Source organism: Salvelinus fontinalis, chromosome 6 (assembly GCF_029448725.1).
Source record: "Salvelinus fontinalis isolate EN_2023a chromosome 6, ASM2944872v1, whole genome shotgun sequence".
NCBI classification, from domain to species: Eukaryota; Metazoa; Chordata; class Actinopteri; order Salmoniformes; family Salmonidae; genus Salvelinus; species Salvelinus fontinalis.
The window spans coordinates 23,395,525-23,411,008 of record NC_074670.1 but is presented as its reverse complement, the minus strand read 5'-3'; the positions used below and the strand labels follow the sequence as shown (position 1 = coordinate 23,411,008).

At 45.6% G+C, this 15,484-nt stretch overlaps 1 protein-coding gene across 7 annotated transcripts in view; it reads right to left on the bottom strand.

Annotated features, from left to right (window-relative positions):
• Positions 1 to 15,484, bottom strand: part of LOC129857377 (protein spire homolog 1-like) — a 58,758-nt gene that overhangs the window by 11,034 nt on the left and 32,240 nt on the right. For all 7 annotated transcript variants that reach the window (XM_055925566.1, XM_055925568.1, XM_055925567.1 and 4 more), the window contains exons 5-8: positions 11,663 to 11,737; positions 5,209 to 5,373; positions 4,975 to 5,061; positions 567 to 696 (exon numbers count right to left, since the gene is read on the bottom strand). In XM_055925566.1, coding sequence (XP_055781541.1) covers positions 567 to 696; positions 4,975 to 5,061; positions 5,209 to 5,373; positions 11,663 to 11,737 — 457 coding nt within the window. The remainder of the gene's footprint in view (positions 1 to 566; positions 697 to 4,974; positions 5,062 to 5,208; positions 5,374 to 11,662; positions 11,738 to 15,484) is intronic.

The following is a 15,484-nucleotide window of genomic DNA, read 5'->3' as shown; positions in this document are numbered from 1 at the left end:
AGATATATATTAAGTAAGCAAGAAGAAAGACATCATCTGCCGACATGTCTGGCAGCTGTCCATAGTGCAGTACAGTGTGTTAAGAATGTACAATGATGAACGTAGTCAGTAGAAAGTGCATAACCAACGGTGAGAAATCATTAACATAATAACTAAATCAAATTCATTCTCTCTTCAGATTCTAAGGTTTGGTTTGGTTATAGTCAATACAGGCACTTAGCATAACACCAGACAGGGTGTATGTTTAAGCTGTACCAGAAACAGAGCTGTTATGCCGAACAGCACAGGCATCCAAGAACAGTAACTTGCCTGGGTGGAAGCATCGTTCAAACCAATGAAAGAAAGTATGATTCACCTTGTGTCTTTCATTCATGCCAATGCCCAGCACCCGGGAAAGTGCATAATCACAACATACTTCAACTTCTCACAAAATGAGTGAGAGTGTGTGTGTTTGTGTGTGTGTGTGAAAGAGATGGAGAGTAAGAAAGAGAGAGAGAGAGAGAAAGAAAGAAAGAGAGAGAAAGAGAGAGAAAATATATATATAAAGACAGAGAGGTGTCACTCACCCAGCCTGCTCCTGCGGATCACATCAGGAGAGACAGGTCTCAGTTTCCTCTCAGATTTGATCTCATCCAGGATCCTCTCGTGCAGAGTGGGAGGAACCTGGGGCTGGGGCTTCAGCTTCCTGGCTGCTGCCTACACACACAAATGCACACACGCACGTGCACCCCCCCCCCCACACACACACACACACACACACACACACACACACACACACACACACACACACACACACACACACACGCAGATACATACATGCACTCACACTGAGTTATGGGCATCAGAGTTATGAACATCAGGCCTTTCGCCGCTGCCTCCTAAACCTTAAAGACACTGTCAATGTACTGTTAATATCACTGTCACTGTACCGTTAATATCACTGTCACTGTACTGTTAATATCACTGTCACTGTACTGTTAATATCACTGTACTGTTAATATCACCTGTCACTGTACCGTTAATATCACTGTCACTGTCACTGTACTGTTAATATCACTGTCACTGTACCGTTAATATCCCTGTCCTGTTAATATCACTGTACCGTTAATATCACTGTCACTGTACCGTTAATATCACTGTACCGTTAATATCACTGTCACTGTACTGTTAATATCACTGTTAATATCACTGTACCGTTAATATCACTGTCACTGTACTGTTAATATCACTGTCACTGTACTGTTAATATCCCTGTACCGTTAATATCACTGTCCCGTTAATATCACTGTCACTGTACTGTTAATATCACTGTACCGTTAATATCACTGTCACTGTTAATTTCACTGTCACTGTACCGTTAATATCACTGTCACTGTACCGTTAATATCACTGTATTGTTAATATCACTGTCACTGTACTGTTAATATCACTGTACCGTTAATATCACTGTCACTGTTAATATCACTGTCACTGTTAATATCACTGTCACTGTTAATATCACTGTCACTGTACTGTTAATATCACTGTACCGTTAATATCACTGTCACTGTTAATATCACTGTCACTGTACTGTTAATATCACTGTATTGTTAATATCACTGTCACTGTACCGTTAATATAACTGTACCGTTAATATCACTGTCACTTTACTGTTAATATCACTGTACCATTAATATCACTGTCACTGTACTGTTAATATCACTGTACTGTTAATATCACTGTACCGTTAATATCACTGTCACTGTACCGTTAATATCACTGTCACTTTACTGTTAATATCACTGTACCGTTAATATCACTGTTACTGTCACTGTACTGTTAATATCACTGTCACTGTACTGTTAAAACTTCTTAAGGCTAGGGGGTGCTGTTGTCACTATTTATGGTAATCGTGTAATTTTTGAAACGGCTTCCTACAAAATTCTTGATCGTACAATATGCATATTATTATTATTATTGGATAGAAAACAGTCTATAGTTTCTATAGGAGTTGAAATTTTGTCTCTAAGTGGAACAGAAGTCATTCTACAGCAATTTCCCTGACATGGAGTCAGATTTCAGAAATGTTGGCCCCTGTTCTGGAGTCAGTTTTAAGGCCAATGTTATTCCTATGAGTATACGGACACTGCTTACGTCTTCCCCTGGATGCCTTTACGTGATGACGATTTGAATGGGGTCGATTGCGCAATCACAGGCACTATAAATAAAAAAAACCTGTAGCTAGGAACTCTTTTCTTGCTGCGTCATGCGCGTGGCGGCCACCGACCCGCACTTGTTCCAAGCATTAGTGTAGGGAGTAATATTACTCTGGTCATGTTTCTACTCGTTATAGGAGTTAAAAACATCATAAGGTAGTTAATTTAAAGCGTTTTATAGCAATTTATATCCGTTTAGTGCGATTTTGGGACATTTATTTCTGAGACGCTGTGAATCTCTGGGCACGCTTCCAGTTCATGCCGAACGCAGTTGGCATTTCCACATGGCAAGAGGACAGCTTTCCACCAAAAGACGATTAGACCCAAGAAAGGATCCTTTGCCCAAGATACTGATGGAAGAACAGCTCAAAGTAGGAACAATTTATTATGATAAATCGTGTTTCTGTCGAAAAATGTTAGTGGCTTAGGACGCCATCTTTTTTGACGTAGCTTCGCTTGGCGCAAACTGTATTGAAAAGTAAGGATAATTAAAAAAATGTAATTCCGCGATTGTATTAAGAATTAAATTGTCTATCAATCGCTGTCCACCCTATATTTTTTAGTCACGTTTATGAGTATTTATGTATACGAGTAGATCACTGTCTAATATGGCGCACCAACATTTTCTCACCAGCTGGGCTACTTTTCCCATTGTCTAACCATGATTTTGGTGGCTAAATATGCACATTTTCGAACAAACTGTATATGTTTGTTGTAATGTGATGTTACAGGGGTGTCATCTGAAGAATTCGGAGAAGGTTAGTGAAAAAAATAATATATTTTGGCGATGTTTACGTTATCGCTCTCTTTGGCTAGAATCAATGCTGGGGTAATGTTTGCACATGTGCTATGCTAATATAACGATTTATTGTGTTTTCGCTGTAAGACACTTAGAAAATCTGAAATATTGTCTGTATTCACAGGATCTGTGTCTTTCGATTAGTGTATGCTGTGTATTTTTACGAAATGTTTGATGATTAGTAGTTAGGTAAACACGTTGCTCATTGTAATTATTCTAGTCCATTTGTGACGGTGGGTGCAATTGTAAACTATGCCATCTACCTGAAATATGCACATTTTTCTAACAACCTATCCTATACCATAAATATGTTATCAGACTGTCATCTGATGAGTTTTTTTCTTGGTTAGGGGCTATAAATATCTTAGTTTAGCCGAATTGGTGATAGCTACTGGTGTTGGTGGACAAATAAAAGATGGTGGATTATGCTAATGTGTTTTTAGCTAATAGATTTACATCTTTACATATTGTGTCTTCCCTGTAAAACATTTTAAAAATCGGACATGTTGGCTGGATTCACAAGATCTGTGTCTTTCATTAGCTGTATTGGACTTTAATGTGTGAAAGTTAAATATTTAAAAAATATTTTTTTTTTTAATTTCGCGGCTCTGCCTTTTCAGTGGGGGTGGGGGGGGGTGTGCCGCTAGCGGAACGTGTGTCCTTGAAAGGTTAATATCACTGTCACTGTACCGTTAATATCACTGTCACTTTACTGTTAATATCACTGTACCGTTAATATCACTGTCACTGTCACTGTACTGTTAATATCACTGTCACTGTACCGTTAATATCACTGTCACTGTACTGTTAATATCACTGTCACTGTCACTGTACTGTTAATATCACTGTCACTGTACCGTTAATATCACTGTCACTGTACTGTTAATATCACTGTACTGTTAATATCACTGTCACTGTACTGTTAATATCACTGTCACTGTCACTGTACTGTTAATATCACTGTCACTGTACCGTTAATATCACTGTCACTGTACCGTTAATATCACTGTCACTGTACCATTAATATCACTGTACCATTAATATCACTGTCACTGTACCGTTCCTATCACTGTCACTGTACCGTTCATATCACTGTCACTTTGTAACAATAACTCTTGACTGTCAGTACTGCTTCTCTCATTACAGAGACAGGCACTTCAGTGAGACTGGGGCAGTGAGGCTGGGGCAGTGAGGCTGGGGCAGTGAGGCTGGGGCAGAGAGGCTGGGGCAGTGAGGCTGGGGCAGTGAGGCTGGGGCAGAGAGGCTGGGGCAGAGAGGCTGGGGCAGAGAGGCTGGGGCAGTGAGGCTGGGGCAGTGAGGCTGGGGCAGAGAGGCTGGGGCAGAGAGGCTGGGGCAGTGAGGCTGGGGCAGTGAGCATTGATGTACAGCTCCAGTAGATGATCTGATTATCTATCAATCACCCCTCATTCCAATCAGAATAATCATATCCCAGAACCCCAAATCCTGAACTACCTGTATTTTTGGGTGGATATAAAAAAACTCTTTCTTTGACTAAAGATGGGTTCAGTGGCTTGTGGTTGAAATGGAAAGGGGACACCCCTAGCACCAATTCCCAGGCTTCCTCACGTTCCAGTGATGAACGAGACTTGGAAGGATGGCATGGCAAGACTAGAAGACACCAGAATGAGAGGAAAGTAGGACAGGTACCATAGAATGTACTATCGTATAGTATATAGTACATGTATTATACAGTACTGTACACTAACAGGATTAGAAGGAGAGAAAATGCCCCATGTTCTCCTCTCTAAACCCTATGACTGTACAGCCCATATAGATAAGAGATATACTTTACATACATAGCTAATAGTTGTATTCTTATTTCATTCTATGGTACTCTGTTCAGCCCAAAGAGACAGAACAGAGTTGTATCTCTATGGTTCACCCGCCACCATGCCAACATCAAAGAGGTTGCTAGTCGATGTAAAGTATATCTGTTGTTTCTATAGGCTGTGCACTCACAGGGTTGAGAGGAGGTCTGGACCGGATGAAGTCTAGGATGACCTCATGGGCGCTCTTCTTCAACCTTGGTGGGATGTTGTTGTTTACCTGGAGGTGCAAGGACACACACACACACACACACACACACACACACACACACACACACACACACACACACACACACAGACAGATTAAGAGAGAGCATAACTACATATAAGCAACAAACCATGCTTTTAAGATACCTGACAGTCTTACCATGACCTTGCGTAGTTTGTAGCGTTTGGAGCGGATGTCATCCATGAGCATCTCGTAGGGCGTGAGCTGGAACTCGATGGCCAGAGGGTTGTACTGGCGCTCCTGGACCTTCTTCAGCTTCACCCCGTTCCGCAGGTCTCCCATCACCTGCATCCAGAACTTAGCCTGGGGGATGCAGGGGGACAGAAATCATATAGCAACACAGTACCAATCCAATGATTTAACACTTATAGGGCCAATTTCCAGACCCAGATGAAGCCTAGATACTCCTGTGTTACGTTCCCTAGTTTGTGTTGTGGTTTTGTTTGTATGCGTGTTTCAGGATGGCTTCCTGAAATTCCCTCAAGCAGCTGATTGGTCGGCCCCATTGCTAATTGGAGCTGACCCCGCCCCCTCGTCAGGATACAGCTGTATCTCATTACAGTCTCCTTCTGCAGCTATATAAGCCAGTGTTCTGTTGCTCAGAAAAAATATTATTAGTGTGTCTTGTGTTTGTTGTTGCTGAGAGGATAGAGCTGATTAGTATGTCCTGTGTTGGTTGTTGCTGATTAGTATGTCCTGTGTTGGTTGTTGCTGATTAGTATGTCCTGTGTTGGTTGTTGCTGATTAGTATGTCCTGTGTTGGTTGTTGCTGATTAGTATGTCCTGTGTTGGTTGTTGCTGATTAGTATGTCCTGTGTTGGTTGTTGCTGATTAGTATGTCTTGTGTTGGTTGTTGCTGAGAACTGATTAGTATGTCTTGTGTTGGTTGTTGCTGAGAACTGATTAGTATGTCTTGTGTTGGTTGGTGCTGATTAGTATGTCCTTGTGTTGGTTGGTATTGATTAGTATGTCCTTGTGTTGGTTGGTATGCCGATTGGTATGCCCTTGTGTTGGTTGGTATGCCGATTGGTATGCCCTTGTGTTGGTTGGTATGCCGATTGGTATGCCCTTGTGTTGGTTGGTATGCCGATTGGTATGCCCTTGTGTTGGTTGGTATGCCGATTGGTATGCCCTTGTGTTGGTTGGTATGCCGATTGGTATGCCCTTGTGTTGGTTGGTATGCCGATTGGTATGCCCTTGTGTTGGTTGGTATGCCGATTGGTATGCCCTTGTGTTGGTTGGTATGCCGATTGGTATGCCCTTGTGTTGGTTGGTATGCCGATTGGTATGCCCTTGTGTTGGTTGGTATGCCGATTGGTATGCCCTTGTGTTGGTTGGTATGCCGATTGGTATGCCCTTGTGTTGGTTGGTATGCCGATTGGTATGCCCTTGTGTTGGTTGGTATGCCCTTGGGTTGGTTGGTATGCCCTTGGGTTGGTTGTTGCTGATTAGTATGTCTTGTGTTGGTTGTTGCTGAGAACTGATTAGTATGTCTTGTGTTGGTTGGTATGCCGATTGGTATGCCCTTGTGTTGGTTGGTATGCCGATTGGTATGCCCTTGTGTTGGTTGGTATGCCGATTGGTATGCCCTTGTGTTGGTTGGTATGCCCTTGTGTTGGTTGGTATGCCGATTGGTATGCCCTTGTGTTGGTTGGTATGCCCTTGTGTTGGTTGGTATGCCGATTGGTATGCCCTTGTGTTGGTTGGTATGCCGATTGGTATGCCCTTGTGTTGGTTGGTATGCCCTTGTGTTGGTTGGTATGCCGATTGGTATGCCCTTGGGTTGGTTGGTATGCCGATTGGTATGCCCTTGGGTTGGTTGGTATGCCGATTGGTATGCCCTTGTGTTGGTTGGTATGCCGATTGGTATGCCCTTGTGTTGGTTGGTATGCCCTTGTGTTGGTTGGTATGCCCTTGTGTTGGTTGGTATGCCGATTGGTATGCCCTTGTGTTGGTTGGTATGCCCTTGTGTTGGTTGGTATGCCGATTGGTATGCCCTTGGGTTGGTTGGTATGCCGATTGGTATGCCCTTGTGTTGGTTGGTATGCCGATTGGTATGCCCTTGTGTTGGTTGGTATGCCGATTGGTATGCCCTTGTGTTGGTTGGTATGCCGATTGGTATGCCCTTGTGTTGGTTGGTATGCCCTTGTGTTGGTTGGTATGCCGATTGGTATGCCCTTGTGTTGGTTGGTATGCCCTTGTGTTGGTTGGTATGCCGATTGGTATGCCCTTGGGTTGGTTGGTATGCCGATTGGTATGCCCTTGGGTTGGTTGGTATGCCGATTGGTATGCCCTTGGGTTGGTTGGTATGCCGATTGGTATGCCCTTGTGTTGGTTGTTGCTGATTAGTATGTCTTGTGTTGGTTGTTGCTGAGAACTGATTAGTATGTCTTGTGTTGGTTGTTGCTGAGAACTGATTAGTATGTCTTGTGTTGGTTGGTGCTGATTAGTATGTCCTTGTGTTGGTTGGTATTGATTGGTATGCCCTTGTGTTGGTTGGTATGCCGATTGGTATGCCCTTGTGTTGGTTGGTATGCCCTTGTGTTGGTTGGTATGCCGATTGGTATGCCCTTGTGTTGGTTGGTATGCCGATTGGTATGCCCTTGTGTTGGTTGGTATGCCCTTGTGTTGGTTGGTATGCCGATTGGTATGCCCTTGTGTTGGTTGGTATGCCGATTGGTATGCCCTTGTGTTGGTTGGTATGCCGATTGGTATGCCCTTGGGTTGGTTGGTATGCCGATTGGTATGCCCTTGGGTTGGTTGGTATGCCGATTGGTATGCCCTTGGGTTGGTTGGTATGCCGATTGGTATGCCCTTGGGTTGGTTGGTATGCCGATTGGTATGCCCTTGGGTTGGTTGGTATGCCCTTGTGTTGGTTGGTATGCCCTTGGGTTGGTTGGTATGCCCTTGGGTTGGTTGGTATGCCCTTGGGTTGGTTGGTATGCCCTTGTGTTGGTTGGTATGCCGGTTGGTATGCCCTTGTGTTGGTTGGTATGCCCTTGTGTTGGTTGGTATGCCCTTGTGTTGGTTGGTATGCCCTTGTGTTGGTTGGTATGCCCTTGTGTTGGTTGGTATGCCGATTGGTATGCCCTTGTGTTGGTTGGTATGCCCTTGTGTTGGTTGGTATGCCCTTGTGTTGGTTGGTATGCCCTTGTGTTGGTTGGTATGCCGATTGGTATGCCCTTGTGTTGGTTGGTATGCCCTTGTGTTGGTTGGTATGCCCTTGTGTTGGTTGGTATGCCCTTGTGTTGGTTGGTATGCCCTTGTGTTGGTTGGTATGCCCTTGTGTTGGTTGGTATGCCCTTGTGTTGGTTGGTATGCCCTTGTGTTGGTTGGTATGCCCTTGGGTGGGTTGGTATGCCCTTGGGTTGGTTGGTATGCCCTTGGGTTGGTTGGTATGCCCTTGGGTTGGTTGGTATGCCCTTGGGTTGGTTGGTATGCCCTTGGGTTGGTTGGTATGCCCTTGGGTTGGTTGGTATGCCCTTGGGTTGGTATGCCCTTGGGTTGGTATGCCCTTGGGTTGGTATGCCCTTGGGTTGGTATGCCCTTGTGTTGGTATGCCCTTGGGTTGGTATGCCCTTGGGTTGGTATGCCCTTGTGTGGGTTGGTATGCCCTTGTGTGGGTTGGTATGCCGATTGGTATGCCCTTGTGTTGGTTGGTATGCCGATTGGTATGCCCTTGTGTTGGTTGGTATGCCCTTGTGTTGGTTGGTATGCCCTTGTGTTGGTTGGTATGCCCTTGTGTTGGTTGGTATGCCGATTGGTATGCCCTTGTGTTGGTTGGTATGCCCTTGTGTTGGTTGGTATGCCCTTGTGTTGGTTGGTATGCCCTTGTGTTGGTATGCCCTTGTGTTGGTTGGTATGCCGATTGGTATGCCCTTGTGTTGGTTGGTATGCCGATTGGTATGCCCTTGTGTTGGTTGGTATGCCGATTGGTATGCCCTTGTGTGGGTTGGTATGCCCTTGTGTTGGTTGGTATGCCCTTGTGTTGGTTGGTATGCCCTTGTGTTGGTTGGTATGCCCTTGTGTTGGTTGGTATGCCCTTGTGTTGGTTGGTATGCCCTTGTGTTGGTTGGTATGCCCTTGTGTTGGTTGGTATGCCCTTGTGTGGGTTGGTATGCCCTTGTGTGGGTTGGTATGCCCTTGTGTGGGTTGGTATGCCCTTGTGTGGGTTGGTATGCCCTTGTGTGGGTTGGTATGCCCTTGTGTGGGTTGGTATGCCCTTGGGTTGGTAGGTATGCCCTTGGGTTGGTAGGTATGCCCTTGGGTTGGTAGGTATGCCCTTGGGTTGGTAGGTATGCCCTTGGGTTGGTAGGTATGCCCTTGGGTTGGTAGGTATGCCCTTGGGTTGGTAGGTATGCCCTTGGGTTGGTAGGTATGCCCTTGGGTTGGTTGGTATGCCCTTGGGTTGGTTGGTATGCCCTTGGGTTGGTTGGTATGCCCTTGGGTTGGTTGGTATGCCCTTGGGTGGGTTGGTATGCCCTTGGGTGGGTTGGTATGCCCTTGGGTGGGTTGGTATGCCCTTGGGTGGGTTGGTATGCCCTTGGGTGGGTTGGTATGCCCTTGGGTGGGTTGGTATGCCCTTGGGTGGGTTGGTATGCCCTTGGGTGGGTTGGTATGCCCTTGTGTGGGTTGGTATGCCCTTGTGTGGGTTGGTATGCCCTTGTGTGGGTTGGTATGCCCTTGTGTGGGTTGGTATGCCCTTGTGTGGGTTGGTATGCCCTTGTGTGGGTTGGTATGCCCTTGTGTGGGTTGGTATGCCCTTGGGTGGGTTGGTATGCCCTTGGGTGGGTAGGTATGCCCTTGGGTGGGTAGGTATGCCCTTGGGTGGGTAGGTATGCCCTTGGGTGGGTTGGTATGCCCTTGGGTTGGTAGGTATGCCCTTGGGTTGGTAGGTATGCCCTTGGGTTGGTTGGTATGCCCTTGGGTTGGTTGGTATGCCCTTGGGTTGGTTGGTATGCCCTTGGGTTGGTTGGTATGCCCTTGGGTTGGTTGGTATGCCCTTGGGTTGGTTGGTATGCCCTTGGGTTGGTTGGTATGCCCTTGGGTTGGTTGGTATGCCCTTGGGTTGGTTGGTATGCCCTTGGGTTGGTTGGTATGCCCTTGGGTTGGTTGGTATGCCCTTGGGTTGGTTGGTATGCCCTTGGGTTGGTTGGTATGCCCTTGGGTTGGTTGGTATGCCCTTGGGTTGGTTGGTATGCCCTTGGGTGGGTTGGTATGCCCTTGGGTGGGTTGGTATGCCCTTGGGTGGGTTGGTATGCCCTTGGGTGGGTTGGTATGCCCTTGGGTGGGTTGGTATGCCCTTGGGTGGGTTGGTATGCCCTTGGGTGGGTTGGTATGCCCTTGGGTGGGTTGGTATGCCCTTGGGTGGGTTGGTATGCCCTTGGGTGGGTTGGTATGCCCTTGGGTGGGTTGGTATGCCCTTGGGTTGGTTGGTATGCCCTTGGGTTGGTTGGTATGCCGATTGGTATGCCCTTGTGTGGGTTGGTATGCCCTTGTGTGGGTTGGTATGCCCTTGTGTGGGTTGGTATGCCCTTGTGTGGGTTGGTATGCCCTTGTGTGGGTTGGTATGCCCTTGTGTGGGTTGGTATGCCCTTGGGTGGGTTGGTATGCCCTTGGGTGGGTTGGTATGCCCTTGGGTGGGTTGGTATGCCCTTGGGTGGGTTGGTATGCCCTTGGGTGGGTTGGTATGCCCTTGGGTGGGTTGGTATGCCCTTGGGTGGGTTGGTATGCCCTTGGGTGGGTAGGTATGCCCTTGGGTGGGTAGGTATGCCCTTGGGTGGGTAGGTATGCCCTTGGGTGGGTAGGTATGCCCTTGGGTGGGTAGGTATGCCCTTGGGTGGGTAGGTATGCCCTTGGGTGGGTAGGTATGCCCTTGGGTGGGTAGGTATGCCCTTGGGTGGGTAGGTATGCCCTTGGGTGGGTAGGTATGCCCTTGGGTGGGTTGGTATGCCCTTGGGTTGGTTGGTATGCCCTTGGGTTGGTTGGTATGCCCTTGGGTTGGTTGGTATGCCCTTGGGTTGGTATGCCCTTGGGTTGGTATGCCCTTGTGTTGGTATGCCGATTGGTATGCCCTTGTGTTGGTTGGTTTGCCCTTGTGTCAATGGGACGCAGTGTTTTGATTATTCTGTTTTCATTCCCAGGGGTGAAGGTGAAGGCACCTAGAAGTGCTTAGGCAAGAGGCATGCGGGATACATAACCCGTAATATTTACTGTCTATACACACTAGGTAAGACCTGTGCTGACCACCCCCTGTATTTTGGTTAGTGCGCCAGGTGGTAAGTTAGGAGCAGGGGCTTCGACATTTACTTTCTTTGCTTTGGTTCCTTTCAGCCCCTTTTCCCCAAATTTACCGTGTGAAGGAAGCAATAAATTCCCAGTAAATTCTCTGCCTTTGTCATTCTTACTCGCACCCTACAATCCATACCTCTTTTACTCCATGGGGAGTTGAGTTCCCTCTCTAGGAGGTGTAACACCTGGGCTACAAACATGCATGTCCAAGAGTAGGTTTAATATGAGTCTAGGAAACCTGTCCTAAGAGTGTTGCCAGGTAAGGGGCTGTGAGGCTTGTGATAAGGAGCTGGTCACCTACCCAGTCCGCATTCTGGAGCTCATTTAGGTCTCTGCTGGGATCCTCAGATGGCTCGCCACCCATCTTCCGAAGATTCTATGAGAGAGGTGGGGGTGATCAGTGAGAGATGAGCGCTTAAAGGCCTAGTGCTGTCAAACATCGTGAATTTCCTGTATATTTCCACAGTGAGGTTGGAATAATACTGTGAAAATGATCATGCCCTTTTAGTGTTTGACATTTCTGTGTTTTGTGTGATTGAGTTGTGGCCTGTTTGGTGACATCAAAAGATAGTTAAGTTTTCCCCTCCCCACTCAAACCACTCCCAGACAGTCCTAGCAAAATTCATGCTCGAGAAATTGCTCTTTGCTAAGAAACTATTTTTGTTTTTCACCATTTTAATTAAACAGTAAGTTATTGTTACCCAGAAATTATTTGATATTGAGAGAAATTGCATTGGACCTTTAAGTAACTGACCTCAAAGCCACAGGTTTCATCCTTTCATGTTGAAATGAGATGTTAATCAAGTTTATTGATTACCACAGAAATAGGACAGGCAGCTAGCCCTGCTATCAGTCACACCCACAAATCAATACCTTTTCGATTATCAATGACAGTTAACGAGAGCCTTCACAGCCTGACAACCTGCCAAGTCCCTATCAACTAGCATCATGATGGTACACTCACACATGCCCAGTCAGTTTTCGTCAGTGACTGAAAATCATCATTGCAGCCATAGGGAACAAAGCATGGTCCTGCCAGTGTATGCATAGCAGAGATTAAAGCTTTTAGCCATGATCAAGATGACTGTGTGGGAACTCCCTTTGCTAGCCCATGCTAAAACCAATCCACTGCTTTTAAATGTGTGGGAAGGAGTGAGCAAGTGCACTTTGAGAGAATTGGGATGCAACCAATGAAGCAGTGAGCAACCTGCATCCCTTCTCTTCCTGATTCAGGAGTATATTAGAGTACAGGACACTGAGGGATCTGTTCTGCAGCAGACTGGAAAGCCTCTCTCTCCCTGTTATTTGTGGTGAGGGGGGGCGTCACCCTGCATCCCACCGGTGTTTGATAGAGCAATCACAGGAGATTTACTATAGGGCCTCTCCTCTCACTGGATATACAGAGCCATAACTCACACTACACTGGAAGGGCATTCACTAAGGTGTCTGCCTTCTCTACCATTAACAGTTTGGTACATATTCCCTTTTCATGACATAAAACAGAAAGCTTATCATGGTCAGTGAATAACATGATTGTTGACAAACAATTTTAAAAAGGACATTTCTGAGCAGAGGAGCCCAGGGTGAGATGTTGGATTTAACACCCGGTGCTCATTTGTACAACCAACACAATACCATCCCTTTCCTAACTTATAGTATTTAACCCTGAGCAAATAGGAACAGCAGTGGCTTTGGTGATTCAGCTACAACTATGCTTTTAATAGTGTCCTTCTGTCCTGTTACAGAGCTCTTTGTTATGAAAGAAAGGGTTTCTCTCTCTGCCTGCTGTACTGTAGCTAACTAGCTAAATCCCCTGTGGGACAACACATCTCTTCCTGCTGTCCTGTAGCTAGTTAAATCCCCTGTGGGACAACATCTCTGCCTGCTGTCCTGTAGCTAGCTAGCTAAATCCCCTGTGGGACAACGTCTCGGCCTGCTGTCCTGTAGCTAGCTAGCTAAATCCCCTGTGGGACAACGTGTCTCTGCCTGCTGTCCTCTAGCTAGCTAGCTAAATCCCCTGTGGGACAACATGTCTCTTCCTGTATCTAGCTAAATCCCCTGTGGGACAACATGTCTCTGCCTGCTGTCCTGTAGCTAGCTAGCTAAATCCCCTGTGGGACAACACGTCTCTGCCTCGCTGCCAGACAGAGGAGGACAAGTGGGGGAGGGGAATGATGAAGGGCGGAAAGCTCATCTTATTTCTCCTGGTATCACACACACACAGATGTACACACACACACAGATGTACACACACGCACAGACAGAGAAACGCACATAAACGTAACATAGCCAAGCATCTTGACCAGAGATTGCACTGTCCAGCAGATCCTTAGTCCCGTCCCTACTGCTATAGTCCTAGGTGTCTCTGCCTCCACATACAGTAGACTAGACTACACCCTGGCCTATTCACATCTGGTTGCACACACCAGATAGGCTAACTAAACTGGAGGCACTGTCTGTAGCGCCCTGAACCACAGAGCTTGACACTTGTCTCCCCTTCATTGCTAAGCTTCTTATCCTCTCATAACTCTCCACTCTCTTTTGTAACAGTGAATTATATAACTGTCCAATTCCTTCGCTACTTTCAGACGTACTACTGTGGAGGGGAAGTGCTGCTTGGCTGGATGGGTCCCTGGGGAGTAGCATCCAGTATGTGGTTCATAGGGACAACTCCAAAAGCTGAGCACAGATTTTTCCTATTGCAAACCCTGCAGAAAAATGTATGACCTCAATGACTCACATTTTTGGGGTTCACGGGTTATTTACAAAATATATATTTTACCTGTATTTAACTAGGCAAGTCAGTTAACATATTCTTATCTTCAATGACAGCCTAGGAACAGTGGGTTAACTGCCTTGTTCAGGGGCAGAATGACAGATTTTTACCTTGTCAGCTCGGGGATTTTATCTTGCAACCTTTTGGTTACTAGTCGAACGCTCTGACCACATATACTAAAATAAAAACAAGTAAAATACTAAAATACAATTGCCTAAAATGAACATGATAAAATCCAGATTCTGGTGGTAGATTCATATGATACAGATATTTAGTGACCATCGCTGCTATTAAAATGACTGGAGAAAAACACAATTATTTCACATTTTTAGAAAAAACATTTTGTTAAGGTTACATTTTTTACTCCAATCAAGTTATGGTTCTCACAACTCTCACAGGTTTATTCCTAAAGAAACAGAAAGTTTGATGGCAATGTTCCACCTTTATTTTATATTTATAGCAAGTGAGTGAGAGTCTAATGCTCCTGTTTGAACCGATAGATATCAAACCAAAAAGGTTTGAAGCTATATACTTTCCCTTTTAAATGCATGGTGCAAATGTAACTGTCGGTTCTTGCCACCTGTCGTTATATATGACAACTGAGACTGGGGGCGTTGGTAGGTCTATGTACATGTATTTTTTTCTGTGACTCTAAACCCACTGACTGTAATTCTCTATAGCGACTCAGTCATGTTGAGCAATAGGAAGAGCTATTGCCCAGTACATCAAGCTTCCTGCCATCCAGGTCCTAGGTGGTGTAAAAGACCTCAGTCACCCAAGTCATAGACTGTTCACTCTGCTACCGCATGGCAAGCGGTACCGGACGCCAAGTTCAGGATCAAAAGGCTCCTTAACAGCTTCTACCCCCAAGCCATAATAATGCTGAACAATTAATCAAATAGCCACCCAGACTATTTGCATTGACACCACCCCCCACCAATGTTTTACACTGCTGCTACTCGCTGTTTATTATCTATGCATAGTCACTTTAATCCTACCTACATGTATCAATTACCTTGACTAACCTGTACCCCAGCACATTGACTCAGTACCCCCTGTATAACCTCATTGTTTTTTTAAACTTGAGTTTATTTAGTAAATCATTTCTTATCTCTATTTTCTTAACTGCATTGTTTATTTATTTTATTTATTTTATTTCACCTTTATTTAACCAGGTAGGCTAGTTGAGAACAAGTTCTCATTTGCAACTGCGACCTGGCCAAGATAAAGCATAGCAGTGTGAACAGACAACAACACAGAGTTACACATGGAGTAAACAATAAACAAGTCAATAACATGGTAGGAAAAAGAGAATCTATATACAATGTGTGCAAAAGGCATGAGGTA